Source organism: Brassica oleracea, chromosome C4 (assembly GCF_000695525.1).
Source record: "Brassica oleracea var. oleracea cultivar TO1000 chromosome C4, BOL, whole genome shotgun sequence".
NCBI classification, from domain to species: domain Eukaryota; kingdom Viridiplantae; phylum Streptophyta; class Magnoliopsida; order Brassicales; family Brassicaceae; genus Brassica; species Brassica oleracea.
Genome location: NC_027751.1, coordinates 2,785,118 through 2,800,178, shown reverse-complemented (window position 1 = coordinate 2,800,178; position 15,061 = coordinate 2,785,118). Strand labels below are relative to the sequence as shown.

General features: G+C 37.5%; 6 protein-coding genes across 7 annotated transcripts; 4 read left to right on the top strand and 2 right to left on the bottom strand.

Annotated features, from left to right (window-relative positions):
- Positions 1-2,298: 2,298 nt before the first annotated feature.
- On the top strand, positions 2,299-3,936 carry LOC106342628 (protein FAM133-like). The gene is made up of 5 exons (XM_013781621.1): positions 2,299-2,506; positions 2,917-3,018; positions 3,246-3,381; positions 3,453-3,523; positions 3,601-3,936. Exons 1-5 carry the CDS (start codon positions 2,414-2,416, stop codon positions 3,820-3,822), a joined length of 624 nt encoding a protein of 207 aa, XP_013637075.1. The 5' UTR covers positions 2,299-2,413; the 3' UTR covers positions 3,823-3,936.
- On the bottom strand, positions 3,919-6,280 carry LOC106342627 (mitogen-activated protein kinase 6). The gene is made up of 5 exons (XM_013781620.1): positions 5,825-6,280; positions 5,471-5,600; positions 4,664-5,134; positions 4,397-4,577; positions 3,919-4,313 (listed from the first exon to the last, which is right to left on the bottom strand). Exons 1-5 carry the CDS (start codon positions 6,040-6,042, stop codon positions 4,135-4,137), a joined length of 1,179 nt encoding a protein of 392 aa, XP_013637074.1. The 5' UTR covers positions 6,043-6,280; the 3' UTR covers positions 3,919-4,134.
- A 2,498-nt stretch (positions 6,281-8,778) lies between these two features.
- On the top strand, positions 8,779-9,249 carry LOC106339497. The gene has a single exon (XM_013778325.1). It carries the CDS (start codon positions 8,802-8,804, stop codon positions 9,006-9,008), a length of 207 nt encoding a protein of 68 aa, XP_013633779.1. The 5' UTR covers positions 8,779-8,801; the 3' UTR covers positions 9,009-9,249.
- Positions 9,250-9,395: 146 nt separating this feature from the next.
- On the top strand, positions 9,396-11,110 carry LOC106341909 (U5 small nuclear ribonucleoprotein 40 kDa protein-like). The gene is made up of 2 exons (XM_013780657.1): positions 9,396-9,535; positions 10,024-11,110. The coding sequence occupies exon 2, from the start codon at positions 10,032-10,034 to the stop codon at positions 11,013-11,015; it is 984 nt and encodes a 327-aa protein (XP_013636111.1). The 5' UTR covers positions 9,396-9,535; positions 10,024-10,031; the 3' UTR covers positions 11,016-11,110.
- On the bottom strand, positions 11,013-12,308 carry LOC106341911 (molybdopterin synthase catalytic subunit-like). 2 transcript variants are annotated; one of them, XM_013780661.1, is made up of 2 exons: positions 12,174-12,308; positions 11,013-11,755 (listed from the first exon to the last, which is right to left on the bottom strand). In XM_013780661.1, exon 2 carries the CDS (start codon positions 11,661-11,663, stop codon positions 11,118-11,120), a length of 546 nt encoding a protein of 181 aa, XP_013636115.1. In that variant the 5' UTR covers positions 11,664-11,755; positions 12,174-12,308; the 3' UTR covers positions 11,013-11,117. The 2 variants fall into 2 exon arrangements, with proteins under 2 accessions (XP_013636115.1, XP_013636113.1); XM_013780659.1 differs by lacking the exon at positions 12,174-12,308 and adding an exon at positions 11,948-12,167.
- A 93-nt stretch (positions 12,309-12,401) lies between these two features.
- LOC106341907 (cysteine synthase, chloroplastic/chromoplastic) lies at positions 12,402-15,050 on the top strand. The gene is made up of 10 exons (XM_013780656.1): positions 12,402-12,766; positions 12,875-12,984; positions 13,060-13,117; positions 13,218-13,481; positions 13,644-13,781; positions 13,875-13,926; positions 14,014-14,093; positions 14,274-14,333; positions 14,462-14,542; positions 14,781-15,050. The coding sequence occupies exons 1-10, from the start codon at positions 12,518-12,520 to the stop codon at positions 14,871-14,873; spliced, it is 1,185 nt and encodes a 394-aa protein (XP_013636110.1). The 5' UTR covers positions 12,402-12,517; the 3' UTR covers positions 14,874-15,050.
- Positions 15,051-15,061: the final 11 nt, after the last annotated feature.

Here is a 15,061-nt window from a genome sequence, read left to right as displayed (position 1 = left end):
TATCAAACTTTGTTCTGACCCAGACCATTGAACCGGTCTTGGTTTAGTTTTAATGAAAAAATTTCGATGGTGCACAAAAAAAAAGAATGAACGGAGAAAACTTACTTAGATTTTCCCTTTTTGACATGATTAATGAATGCAACCAAAATGATAGTAAACTAATGATTATATTTTGATGATAATATTCTGTTTGTTTTCGTGAATAAATTTTTTTTTGCATGTAATTAAACCACTGCTATCAAATTAGTTCCTCAAATTTTATTTTATTAAGAAAATGTTATCAATGTAGACCACATTATGACATATTTTGTAGATCAATACAAAATAAAGCTCGAGGAACTAATTTTCTATCATATTATTTCATAAATCATCAATGATAATTCAAGTTCTGTTTATAAAAACAAAAAGAGTGAAAAACTAAATAGGGAGAAATGATGAGGAGATTGAAAAAATTATAATGGGTAAATATCCAATATATACAACAACAAAAGACAGCACAGAGATTTTTTGCATTATATTATCACAATTAATCAAAACATGAAGTGTTGGGAGTTGCATCATTTTCCACTTCTCCAAAGATTCTCTTCTTTCTTCTTCCTAATCGTTTGTGTTTGAAATTTCACTTGTGACTTCTGCAATCTACTATAACCAACTACAATTATTTTGGTGTGACATGGCTGTGTTTATCCGAGGTTAACTGGTCCGTTCTAGTCAGGTCAAAAAAGTATGAAACCTTATAAATCATCATTCTTTAATATTCTATGCATACTTTTGTTTGATTAATTAATAAGCCACTAGTAGGGGAAGCAAACATTCCGCCTGTTTGAGAGAAAGGTTCACTGCTACTACTTTAATTATCTTCAGGGTACGATTAAATATACAAGAGCATCAAAACGACAACGTAGAACAGAATCGTCGGTGAGAAATAGTCCGACCAACAAAAACTGAGTGCATAAAGAGCGTACAGAGCAAGACGACGAAGGCATTTTACTGTAAACCCGTGATTCACGCAAATCCAGGATGTTCAGCTGTCATTCACTTTTGTTCTCTATTGACACGTGTCAGTCTTCTTCACTCTGTGTTACCCTTATTCTTCACCGGCTATCGCCCGTTCCGGTTTCTCAAGGACACAACCCCACTCCACAAAGCTGTTTTATTAGAATGCTACTCTCTCTCAGCTACGATTACACCATTACCATCAAAATCATACAACCAAACTGTATAAATGGAATATGAATCATTCTATCACTATTTATTATTGATTTCAAATGTTTTGGCATCATTTCAAACATGAGTTTTCAATATTCTAAAGAGAACTTTGGAGAGAAAAGCTATGATTTGTGAATTGAAAATAAAAATAAAGCAGGTTGACAAACAAATAATACTATAAAGTTTCTAATCTATTAAAACTACAGGAGAAAGTAAAAGGAAGCTATTATTATAGTCACTTGTCAGTGACTTGAAAGCTAGATATTTCAAAATTTACAAGTGTGTGTATAAGCAACTTTTTGGTGGTATTTCTGAGAAGGTGCACTTTTCAGAGTGAATCCTGCTACAAAGACGTGAAAGGCAAAATCTTTTGCTTAGGATTAGATTGTTATGGAAAATAATATTTTTTTAATGGCCAATTAATTATACTATTACAGCGATATAAATAATACATAAACGATTCTATAGTCCGATAATTCTATAGCCGATAATTCTACCTTCGTATAAAAATGCACGTCTGACTGCATCACTCCAAACTACCCTATGAGATCCATGTTCGATGATACGTTCTGCACCATGATGATGACCTCTTGTAACCATTTTTTTCAATAATCCGTATAATTTGTGTTTTCTGAGATTTGAACCTCGTATCTTTTGGTGTTGAAACATTAATGAACCTTTAATCAAACCACTCAGGTTCCTACGGGAAATAAAATTTAAAAAGCAAAATTACATTTTAAAAGGAGAAAAGTAGTAAAAAATATATCAAAAAGACAAAGTCTAGTGCTCCAATACTGCGTCAGTTAGATTTTTTTTCTAGATTCATTCCAATAATTCAAGAAAGATAATTACTTTATTTTCTTATCTGAAAAGCATCAAAGTGAAAAAAGTGAGATAAATGGAAGAGCCTGTATATTTGGCATACTGTATAAGCTCATGCAAATATAAGCTAAACTGGCATACTTTAGGGCCCATTAATAATATACATGGGCCGTTTCTAATGAAACCAGTTTTGTTTTTGGGTCTGAATCGGCATTTTTAATCACAGGTCCCTCTATTTCTCTCGCTCTCTTAAATCGATCCCTTGAGTTCTCTTTCTTGAAAACCGTTAAACGTCAAAACCTTACGATTAAACAGAGCTTTTTGCTCAATCTCCAGTATTTGCCCCCTTTTCGATTGGAAAGTCTCCAACTTTCTCTCGGCGATGGGGAAGAACCAAGGCTACAAGGCTATGCAGAGAGCCAGAGTTGGCTCTAGCTCCGGCTCCGCGGCGCCCGATGAGATCGAAGACGGCATGGTTTGTACCCTTTCATACTACCACTACCACGATGATTACCTTTTGAAACAAATTCAATCGATTTGTTTTTTTTTTTGTTGAATTTGATGATTTTCGTGTTGATATGTTATTAAAGCTCTGTACTTTCCCCCTCTTTGAAGCATTACATTGTGACCTAGATTTGGAACCTGTAGCTGTCTGAGATCTTACTTGTTAGTTTAGTTAATGTCTGAGATCTTAGTTGTTAGATTACTTAGTAATATATAAGTGTTAGTGTAGAATCAGATCTTGTATCCCTTCAAGTTAAAGAGTTTCTGGATTGTTTTAAGTTCAAAACATAGCAAGATTCTACCATATGGCTTAGATCTCTTTTTTTTTTGTTTTATGGATATTATTGGTTACCAAAACATTTCTGATGAGGCGAGTGGCAGGTGGATGGTTCATATCATACACCAGAGTGGCATGCTGCTCGTTTGGCTGGTCTCCAGACCACGCACACCATTACTTGGGAAGAATACAAGAAGAAGCAAAAGGTATGTAAGATTAAGCAATGATTGATGCTAAAGTTGTTAGCAACATTAATAATGTCTTCATTTCAAAGCTCTCACCCTCAAACATTAATGTATTGTTGAGAGTTGAATTACGTCGCATTACTGGTAAAGCTGATAGGGTATCTTCTTTATCAGGTGCTTTGCATTGTGTTTATGACTAGATTAAGAACTGTTTCTCACTTTGTATACTTACATGTGACCCCACTTAGGACGAAGAGTTGAAGAAGGGGGAACTTGAAGCAGATACTGATAAACTGATGCGTGAGTATAGAGCTCAGCTGGATGCTGAAAGGGCAATGAAGCTCTCTAAGGGAAGGAACTATTCCAGCGATAAATCCAGAAAAGGTATATTGATGGAATGTGGCACAATCTGTGATTTGCGACTTGCTTTTCTAATGTGCCCTTTGATCTTACAGATAAGAAGGAGAGAGATGTCACAGATAGAAAAGACAGAGACTCGAGGAGAAAGAAAAGCAAAAAGAGAAAGGTGTCCTTGCTTATAACAACTTCTACTGTTATGTTGTAGGATTGTAGCTTCTACTAACAGACGCATTATATTTGCAGCGTTCGAGAAGGCATTCATCTGACTCGAGCTCCTCCTCTAGCTCATCCTCCGAGTCATCAAGCAGCGACGAAGAGGAGTCTAGAAGATCAAGGTCGAGTTCAAAAAGATCCAAAAGGGAGAAGAAACACAAATCTAAAAGCAGACACTCGAGGAAAAGCAAAGATGAAGATGATGGTCCAGTGCCTTTATCGAAATTCTTTGGCAATCTTAAGAAGAGTTGACCACACTTGAAGACTTGAGAGACTTGTGTGTTTAATCAAATACTCAATTTGTATTTCAGTAATCTTGACACAATGAAAAACTATTTCTTGAGATGATTTAAACTTTATAAAGTCTTTTATAATTGCAACAAGAAAATGAAGGCAACTTACAAATACGTAGAGAGAAAGAAAAACAACAAAAGAAACCAAAAGTTTGAGCCCCATTGATCAGAAGCATCTCTCTCACAGGTGTATACACAAAAGACAAAACAATGGTGTGCTTCTTCTTTTCAAGAATCTTGTCCAAATCAAACCAAACCTCATGATGTTCCTTCAAACTATTTGCTGATACTCTGGATTGAAAGCGAGCGCCTCATGGTAGATAAGCTCCTTCATCTGCTCCTCCGAGAGAGCGTGCTGCTCAAAGTCAAAGTTGAAAGGTACGGTGCACTCAGGCTCGTCACTGATGTCGTGTAGCGAATTAAGGTAAGGATGCGCCAGAGCGTCTAAAACTGAATCAAGAATCAAGAATCAAGAAGATGTGAGTTACTAACTTATTCAAGAATCAATAATAAATATGTTTTTCAGAACTTACCTGTGATTCTCCGTCTAGGATCAAACGTCAGCATCTTCTCGATAAGATCAATCGCCAAAGGATGAACGTTTGGGAACTTATCAGTGAGGGACTGGCGAGGATACGGTGGGAGTTGTTTAATGTATCGCTTTGCGTTTTCGTTCAAGAACTCAAGCTCTTCTTCTGATGGAGTTCCTATGAGCTGCAAAAAAAAAACAAAAAGTCTCTATATTATCAGGTCTTTGTTGTCTTGTCAGCTTAAGAAGAAAGGTTATTACTAGTTACTACCTCCATGAGCAAACGAAGCTGATGAACATGATCACGTCCAGGAAAGAGCGGCTTACGGTCCATCAACTCCATGAAAATACAACCAACAGACCAAACATCGATAGCCGCGGTGTAATCAGACGAGTTTAAAAGCAGCTCCGGCGCACGGTACCATCTCGTGACAACGTACTCAGTCATGAAGTCACTCTCGGAGGTGACTCTAGCTAGACCAAAATCACATATCTTCAAGTCGCAGTTCGCGTTGAGGAGGAGGTTGCTCGGTTTTAAATCGCGGTGAAGCACGTTTGCAGAGTGAATGTACTTCAAACCGCGGAGGATCTGGTAAAGAAAATACTGGCAATGCTCTTCGGATAAGCCTTGGTTCGAGCGTATGATCTGGTGGAGATCAGTGTCCATTAGCTCGTAAGCGATGTAAACATCATTAAAAGCGTTTCTTAGTGGTGGTGGTATTATGTCTCTGATTGCAACAATCTGATCAAAACAAAGATAGTTATTGTTTTATATTAGTTGGAAATGATCTACACACTGTTTTGTAGATTTAGTTTCTATAAAAAAGTAAGATCTTTTAACTTAAATGGAAGATACCCTTACTAAACCATATGCATCAAAACGAGTAAAAATGCACGCACAAAATGTAACATGTTGTGAATCAAACCAGCTGCAACACATTCATTCACATATGAATCAAAGTAGATTTTTTTGAAAAAACTAGCATAAACTATTTCGCTAAAATTAACTAAAAATCAATCATCGTATTATGCTCAACATTATGCAATAATTTCGAGTTATTAAATAGAGAAAACTAACGTTCTCATGATCCATGTGACGAAGCAGCTTGATCTCACGGAGAGTCCTCTTTGCATCAATCTTGTTATCAAAAGCGTTTGCGATTTTCTTAATCGCAACGCTCTCATTCGTTTCAGAGTTCATAGCCGAACTGCAAAAAAAAAAAAAAAAAACAAATAAAACAAAGAGCTTTATATCACAAAAACCAAACATAAACAATGAAGCTTGACCTCGAAATGATTGTAAGAACCAAAAAAAAAAGATAAAACTTTTGTAGATATTTCGAATCAAAGCTGAAAACTTTACCAAAACCCAAATCAAGAAATTCATTTTCATATCGAAAATTAAAATTATTAATTTTATTTTTTTTGTTACCAGACGATGCCATAAGCGCCTTTGCCAATAGGCATGATGGGAGGCTTATACTTGGCGGTGACCTCGAAGATGTTCCCGAATATGTTATACTGAATAAACTTCCCTCCGTGGCTAAGAGTCGCCGGAATATTCTCTACCCCCGGCATCTGAGGAGAAGGCTGAGACGGAGCTTCCGACATCTCTGTATCAGCAGCCGGTTGACCAGCGTTACCGTCCATATGAAGAAGAAAGGAAGAGACTTTCGGGTTTGTGTGGATCGAATGATTGTCGGAACGAAGAGGAACTGATTTGCTTTTGGTTTTTTTTTGGGGTCAATGCAGATCTGTGTGTTGCGGATCTTTTTATGGGTCTTCTTCTACTTGACCCAACACTGTTGAATCATTTGTTTTTTTTAATGGTTAAAGTTCTTCCTTTGATGTTAACATTTTTTTTTTCAAACTAAGAAGATAATAATGTATTTTTTTGTTTTAGTTTGTAGAGTTACTTGATTTAGATTTGTGATAATCTTGTCATTAACGGTAATACCTTTGAATGTAACCTTGTTTGGGTGAAAACAAATCACAAAGTAACACTATAAATAGTAAATGGTATTTGCTATTTTTGTTTGGTTTTACTTTCTTTTTTTGCAATCAATCATCTTCATAACATGAAACATCTTAACTCTCTTACGTGTAAACCAAATGTAAAGGCATGTAATGGACGGCTGCTTACGACAAAGTTCAGTTACATGTCACAAACTTGTGTGACTAGTCACTGTAATCAATCAACCAAAAATAGTTTTAAATTATTGAAATTTCAACGATTCTAAATCACGACTTACGATTAGTCGTGCGATCAATCGCACAGTTTGTAACATGTTCGCATCGAAAACACGATCATTTATATAAATGGGGCTAAGTTGTTACAAAATGAAGTACCGGATTCAATTTGATATTGTTCTAGATTACAGGGAACTTATCCATATTTAAACAAAATGAATATCGAACACAGAGGCGGCTCAGGGGCGGATCTACAGTACCATGAGCGGGGGCACGTGCCCCCGACTACTCTTCAAATATTATATTGTAGCTTGGTGACTATTAATTTTGTTGGAACCATTGGTAAAGATGCCCGGTTACTTCGGCATTTACATGGTTCGAACCCAACACGTTTATTTTTCCTGGTTTATCTCTTGCTGTATAGTTAATGTCCTGTCCACCTTTTACCATTTCCTTAAAGCTATTATATACTCCCTCTAATTGGATGTTTAAGTTTTTACACACGTATTAAAAAATAATAAATATATTATTTTAATTGTTACTGTTTGGTTATATCAATAAAGTTTCATCATTCACAATTTTACTTTTTAATTTATCTTTAAATTGTAAAAATAAATACATTAATTATATCTCAAAAATTATATATTTGTGTACAAAATAAAAAGATAAAACATCATACATTCGTATCCGAAGGGAGTATTAGTGAGATTATTCTACTTTTTGTTTTATTCTTAATATTATTATTTTTTCTTGTTAGCATATCTTTTTTTTTTTTTTTTAATTTGTCTTTTCATCATTCTTTCTATTATAGTTTATATTTTATCCTAAAATTTGCATTTTTAAGTCCATTCTTTTACTAGTTAGCAATTGCAAATAAAGAAATAAAACTATTTAATCTACTCATTTTATTTAATATTTTAGAGTTTAGACCTTATGATATAATTAATGACTACAAACAAGTGGTGTGTGATGTCGATATACTGTTATATATGTGTAAACTTGAAGACTATTTTTTATAAGTATTCAAGTTAATTTTAACTGCGACAAAATGTTATTGTGATTATACATTTGTGAAAAAAATCTTATATAATCTGTTTTGAGTTGAACAAAATTAAATTTGCCAATAGTCTATATTTAAATTTTAATGATTACTCATTTACGATAGTTTTTAAACAGATTGTTATTTATTTTAAATTAATTATTTATATTGTTTAATATATATATTTATTATGTGTCTCCGTCAAATAATTGGTCTGGATCCGCCACTGAGGCGGCTTGTTCTCTGTGTAATCTATATACCTCTTTCTTGGTTTAGGGTTTTCGATAGATTGGCAAGTGGGCAACAGCACCGACAGTTTTCGAACCCAGTTGTCTTCTAAATACGAAACCTTTAAGGGTTCAAATCATTGGGCACACACTCTCTCCATAGAAAAAAGATACAAGCTTTGTGTATCTTTCGAGCTTCCGGGTGATCTTTAAACTATCACCAGGTCCCCTTCCATTCGATTTCAATCATGTGATCCTCCGAGTGTTTAGATATTTAGGAATGATATGTGATTAATCTGATTTCATTTTGGCATTTTGATCTGTTTTTTTTTTTCAGACCTCTTTGTGGTTAAAAGATGTTAGCTTTGGATGTATTGATGTAAAACTAAGGTTTCTAATTGAATTTGAATCTGACTTTTGTTAATGGTTGGTTGGTTATTGATTGTTGATTGACTCGTTAAAGGGAAGCTAACAAGTATCTGATCTGCCCTGCTGATTGTTATCTAAACTTTTTTAATAATTATGTTAAGCTGATGCGCATGAAAGTGAGCAAATGATTGTCTCTCAGTGGGATTTGCTGTCTCATCATATAATGCAAAAAAGAAAAAAAAAACAGTTTCTGTTTTGCTGGAATGGTTTTGCAATCTTAAGTTGGTCACATCATCATTATGTTACTCATGATTTTGCATGCTCTCTGCCTGTCATTTTAACTTGCAAAGTAGTTTCCGAAGGCGAGGAATAGCAAATGTAAAACTAAATGAACTACATTATCAATGAATGTTACACGAGATGCCTGGGGGGGGCTTATTGATTCTCATTTATAGCTCTCTTTGTTTACTCATCCTTGATCAGAGTACTGTGGTTGTGTTGATTAATCAATAAGCTAATATGAGATGTGACATTTGTAACACACTTTCTTGAACCTCGCAGGTTTTACAAAGACTTTGAAAAGAATGTCAGGATTCCCAGGTCTGAGTTTTCTAGGCCCAAAAAGCAAGAACGCTGTTGTAGCGGGAGGCTTGACAGCCTTTGTGTTTGGAGTATACTTCTACACGATGAAGGCCGTTGGTGGCACTGACGAGCTTCAGATGGCTATAGACAAGTTTGAAGACCAGAAACATGTTGAGACCGACCCCAAGGTTCCTCCATCAAAGGCCTGAAGATCTTTACTAGCTTTGATATGTATCAACAAAACCCATCGTTTTATCTTTGTGTTCCAAAGTTATTACTTCACGAGACTGGCTCGTTTCTGGCTTGCATCTATATTTTAAGTCCAATCCTTAAATACAGTGGTTAAAGAAGAGAGTCTCTTATTAGGACTTTGTTTTGATGTAATCTATAATAATCTTGTACCTAAACGCTTGTTATAAGGTTTGGTTATCCTTAAAGGTCTGTTACTCCCTCAAAAAGAGTTAGACAAGTGCATGTGTGTCGCTAAAAAGCTGAAAGTGAGGGTTATTTTAGAGAAATAATTATTATGGGGTTTATTCTTTAATTCCTTTAAAATATAAGGGTCCTATCAATAAAAAAAATTAAACCGACGGAGAATAAAAACACTGTTTATTTTCTGAGTCTCTCTCTCCTTCTCTCTTCTTTCTCGCGACCTTCTTCTCTCCTCTCCTCTGCGTTTAGGGTTCCGGTAACGACGTTGAGCGCTTTGTACCGTTATCGCCCTCATCCGACTTAGGTACGTATCATCTTTCTCCGTAACGCGTCGTATGTTTCTCTTCTTGTAAGCAAACTTAGCTAAGTCTTTCTGCGAGAGATCAAGGTCTCTACTTTAGCTTAATGTTCTTCGAATCTTCAATCTTCTCTGTGTAATCGGAGCTGTATTAGTAATCTGTGTTCTGGGTTTTTACGCCTAAGTACGTTTAGCTTCTAGATTTGTTTTAACTGGTCCAAAGCTACGACCTTTATAGAGATCTCGATTTTGTCTCCCTAGATTAGTACTCAACATCAATGAGCTAAAGATGCAACCTTTTGCTTCCTTTAGCTTTAATTTTAAGTTGTGGAGGTTTCTTAATACTTCTTAGTGTTTATATAGTTTGATCAGTGAGCTAAAGTTGCAACCTTTTGCTTCCTTTGACTTTAATTTTAAGATGTGGAGGTTTCTTAATACTTCTTAGTGTTTATATAGTTTTGAACATTGTGCTAACTCCTTTCCTTGTGGCACAGAAGCTGAGATGGAGATCATGCCAAGAGAGAATGAGAACGCTTTGTCAGAGAGTTTAGCATACGGGAAGCAGCGGTCATCGAGCCTTGAAGCACCAATCATGCTGCTAACCGGACACCCGAGCGCTGTCTACACCATGAAGTTCAATCCATCCGGAACTCTAATCGCGTCTGGATCACACGACAGGGAGATTTTCCTCTGGAGAGTCCACGGGGACTGCAAAAACTTCATGGTTCTGAAAGGCCACAAGAACGCTATCCTCGATCTTCACTGGACAAGCGACGGCTCCATGATCGTATCAGCGAGTCCTGATAAAACCGTGAGGGCGTGGGATGTTGAAACCGGGAAACAAGTCAAGAAGATGGCTGAGCATTCGTCCTTTGTGAACTCCTGCTGTCCTACGCGCAGAGGATTACCTTTGATCATCAGCGGATCGGATGATGGAACTGCAAAGCTTTGGGATCTGCGTCAGAGAGGAGCTATACAGACGTTTCCAGACAAGTACCAAATCACAGCGGTGAGCTTCTCTGATGCAGCTGATAAGATCTTCACTGGAGGTGTTGACAATGACGTTAAAGTCTGGGACCTGCGGAAAGGGGAAGCCACCATGACGCTCGAGGGACATCAAGATACCATCACGGGGATGAGTTTGAGTCCAGACGGTTCCTACCTTCTCACCAATGGGATGGATAACAAGCTATGCGTGTGGGACATGCGTCCTTACGCTCCGCAGAACCGGTGTGTGAAGGTCTTTGAAGGGCATCAGCACAACTTTGAGAAGAACTTGCTGAAGTGTTCTTGGTCGCCTGATGGTACTAAAGTCACTGCTGGTAGCGCAGACCGTATGGTTCATATATGGGACACAACCACTCGGAGGATTCTCTATAAGCTCCCGGGCCATAAAGGATCTGTTAATGAGTGTGTGTTTCACCCCACTGAGCCTATCATTGGTTCTTGCAGTAGCGATAAAGATATCTACCTGGGAGAGATCTAAATTGGAATTTGAAGTCTTTAGATTCAACAATGTGGTTTTTAAGACAATTTGCTTATTGAGAGTAGAAAAAAAAAACAAAACATTGCTCTTTGCTATAAGTAATCAAGAACTGTTATCTTTATGCTCTTCTTCATCTTCTTGTACTCTAACTTTACTTCCACAGCAACTTCTTTTATGTTCTTTCTTCACTAGACCGTCTCTCTTTTCCAGAAACTCACTATTCTCCTTCCAGATCTCTCCATTAGTGTACACCTCCTTCTTCCAAATCGGAACCGTTGCCTTTAGCTCATCGATCAAGAACTTGCAAGCGTCTAAGCCATCCCCACGGTGAACAGATGAAACCGCGATGAACACGCTGGTTTCTCCAACGGGAACTGGCCCTAGACGGTGAGCGACAGCGATCTTGTGGATGTCCCAGTTTGATCTAGCGGATGTGCAGATGGAGGTGAGGGTTCGCGTGGCCATTGGTACGTATGCTTCGTACCTTAGCTCCAAGACTGCTTTGCCTTCGAACATGTCTCTCGTAGTGCCAGAGAATGTGGCTATGGCACCGGCTTGAGGAGCACTGACGTAATCGATGTACTTGACTATATCGACTTTGTGGCCTTCCTCCAAGATCTCTATAAGGTTCTTCTCATCCGATGACATCTTTGGTTCTTCTTCAAACACAGTCTAACGCAAGAGCAGCCTTGTGAAGTGTTGAAGGTAAGATTAAGCCGAGCTTAAACAGATGATCCAACCTATCAACAACACGATTACTTATCAAACAGACAAGTTGGCTTCGTAAGAGAGGCAACATAGAGCAAATGAGAGATCTCATCTTTGCCTCAGCCTTATAGCAAGATCACAGCTTTAACTCTCTAGACCTATGAACACATACCAAAGAATCGCCAAACTGGCCAAGTTTTATTGAATCAGAGAAAACAACTTACGCACAAAACTAGTTAAAAGGCTTATCCTTGTTGTTCTTTGGCTTCAGGGTTGAATCGAATGGAACAGAAGAATCACAGAAACACAGAGATAATTGACAAACAAGAATCGTCTCTGTTTCAATATCTTTAACGCACTGAAAATTGATACTTTTAACAGATGCACAGAAACAGAACAAAACAGAGAACCAAAAGAAAGAAAAAAAAATACAGAGAGATTGAATCTGACCTTTGGGGGGTTAGGTAAGGATAGATGATGAAGAATAATAATAACATGTGCGCTCCATATTCACCTCCACATCGGCACTAGTAAGTTGGTGAGAACGAATCACACAAAAGACAAATCAAATTTTTTTTTTCCTTTCAAAGTTTGTTCTTTTCTCCAGATACTCTGTTTTTTTTTTTTTTTTTTACGTTTTTAACCATTTCAAGGAAAGGGAGAATCAAGCGACGTCGTTTAGAAGCTAACAGTAGGATCTAATCAGTGTCTCTTGTAACCAACCACAAAGGAGGAAGAAGGAAGCATCTCTCTCTCTCTCTCTCTCTCTCTCTCTCTCTCTCTCTGTATCGATCATGGCTGCTGCGACATCTTCCTCTGCTTTCCTCCTTAATCCGTTGACTTCTCGCCACCGTCCTCTCAAATACTCCCCTGAGCTCTCTTCTCTCTCCTTATCCTCTAGAAAGGCGGCTGCTTTCGATGTTCTCCCGGCTCCTCTCTCCCTCAAGAGACAGAGGTGTAGTAGCGGTGTTGTGTGCAAGGCTGTGTCCGTCAAGCCCGAAGCTGGGGTTGAAGGTCTCAATATCGCCGAGAACGCCGCTCAGGTTATAGATTGGTGATAAAGTTTCTTACTTTGAGCATAAAGTGTGTGACTTTGACTTCTTTGTCTAATCTTTGTTTGTTTGCCTCTCAATGCCTATGAATTGATTCAGCTTATTGGGAAAACTCCAATGGTGTACTTGAACAATATAGTTAAAGGTTGTGTTGCAAGTGTTGCTGCTAAGCTTGAGATCATGGAGCCTTGTTGCAGTGTCAAGGATAGGTTTGTTGTATAACCCATTTGGTAGTATCTTCCACATATGTTTATTCTGAGCTTCTGTTGCTTTTGTGGTTTCAGGATTGGGTATAGTATGATTACAGATGCTGAGGAAAAAGGACTTATCACACCTGGAAAGGTATTGTGAAAAAAAACTCAATTCGTTATTCTTGGTGTTGTTATAAGTAAGTTCTCTGATTTATTTATATATTTATTTTTGGTTGCTGCAAATTTTCTAGAGTGTTCTTGTGGAATCTACAAGTGGAAACACAGGGATTGGACTTGCGTTTATTGCTGCTTCAAAAGGGTATAAGCTTATTTTAACTATGCCAGCGTCCATGAGTTTGGAAAGAAGGGTTCTTTTGAGGGCGTTTGGAGCTGAGCTTGTGTTGACTGAACCTGCAAAGGGTATGACTGGAGCTATTCAGAAGGCTGAAGAGATCTTGAAGAACACTCCTGACTCATACATGCTCCAACAGTTTGACAACCCAGCCAATCCCAAGGTCTGTGGGTTACTTCTTTTTCCTTTTTTTTTTTTTTACTCTCTAACTGTGAGTCTGTGACATGAATCATGAGCTAGTGTTATCTCTAGTTCTCCAACTGCATTCTCCGGCTCTTTGAGCTGCAAGGTATCTGTTAGTGTTTTTAATAGAAAGAATATGCAGATTCATTACGAGACTACTGGTCCTGAGATTTGGGAAGATACAAGAGGCAAGGTGGATATATTGGTTGCGGGAATTGGAACTGGTGGAACCATCACTGGTGTTGGCCGGTACATTAAAGAAAGGAAACCTGAACTGAAGGTATAAAGATAGCCAAGGGGCTTACTGAGTCTTATAGTTAGAGATAGGTTTGTTTAACTTGTGTTTAATCTAGTTGATTTTTATGTGTACCAGGTCATTGGTGTTGAACCCACGGAAAGTGCTATACTTTCTGGAGGAAAACCTGGTAAGGCATTGATAATTGTTTCCTTGGATCTCTACCACTTTATTCTCTGAAGCTGAAATTGATTTGTCTTGTATTTTGAAAATGCAGGACCTCACAAGATTCAAGGGATTGGAGCTGGATTTATTCCTAAGAATTTGGATCAGACTGTTGTAGATGAATACATAGCGGTAATGATCTGTTTGTTTGGTTCTCTAAAAAATGTATTGTCATATGGTTCCAATTTGGGCAAGACATCTGCTGCTATTTTCTTGTTTTGTTATCATTTACTGACCTGTGAAAGAATAGGATATAGAATGTTTTTAGGGTCTTGAGATTCAAACTTAACCTGCTGCCTTGCTTCTTATCAGATTTCGAGTGAGGAAGCTATTGAATTTGCAAAGCAACTAGCTCTCCAAGAAGGCTTGTTGGTTAGTCTTTTTTTTCCCTTTTCTTTCTGCTTGGCATATTCATGAATGGGAACAGTCTTTAAAGGAGAAATGAATTGAATGGTATGAGAAATGTGTGGTGATTATTGAACTATTGTAACGTTATTCAGGTTGGTATATCTTCTGGAGCTGCTGCTGCTGCTGCAATCCAGGTCGCAGAGAGACCTGAAAATGCCGGGAAACTCATAGCTGTAAGTCCTCAAGCTCTCATCTATGTTCTTCTTCATCTTTTCGTGATTGGAATTGATTTATTAGATTTTAGTAAGAACGATTCACTTGTCCTGCATCTGTGACAATCCACTGGATAGTTAAATTAGTTCTCGAGTTACTTACTTAATCTTTTTAGCTAGGCTTGATTAAAATAGTGAGTAATAGATTCACATGTTTGGTAGAAGTATGATATGTGAGTTGATGAATGTTTGTTTCCAGGTTGTGTTCCCGAGCTTTGGGGAACGTTACCTCTCGACCCTGCTTTTTCAGTCTATCCGTGATGAGTGCGAGAATATGCAGCCTGAGCTTTGAATCTCTCCTCTGTAATTTCTTGACCAACAAGGAACCTCTTCTTTCATTTCTTTCTAGTTTCTTCTGAAAGACGTCTCAGCAGAATCTCTCCGTTTACTGTATATTTTTGCATTTTGCAATGTGAAATGTGCAACGCAATTGGTGTTTTATTAATAAATGCAAAAGCCATAACTGTCCCTTGATATAAT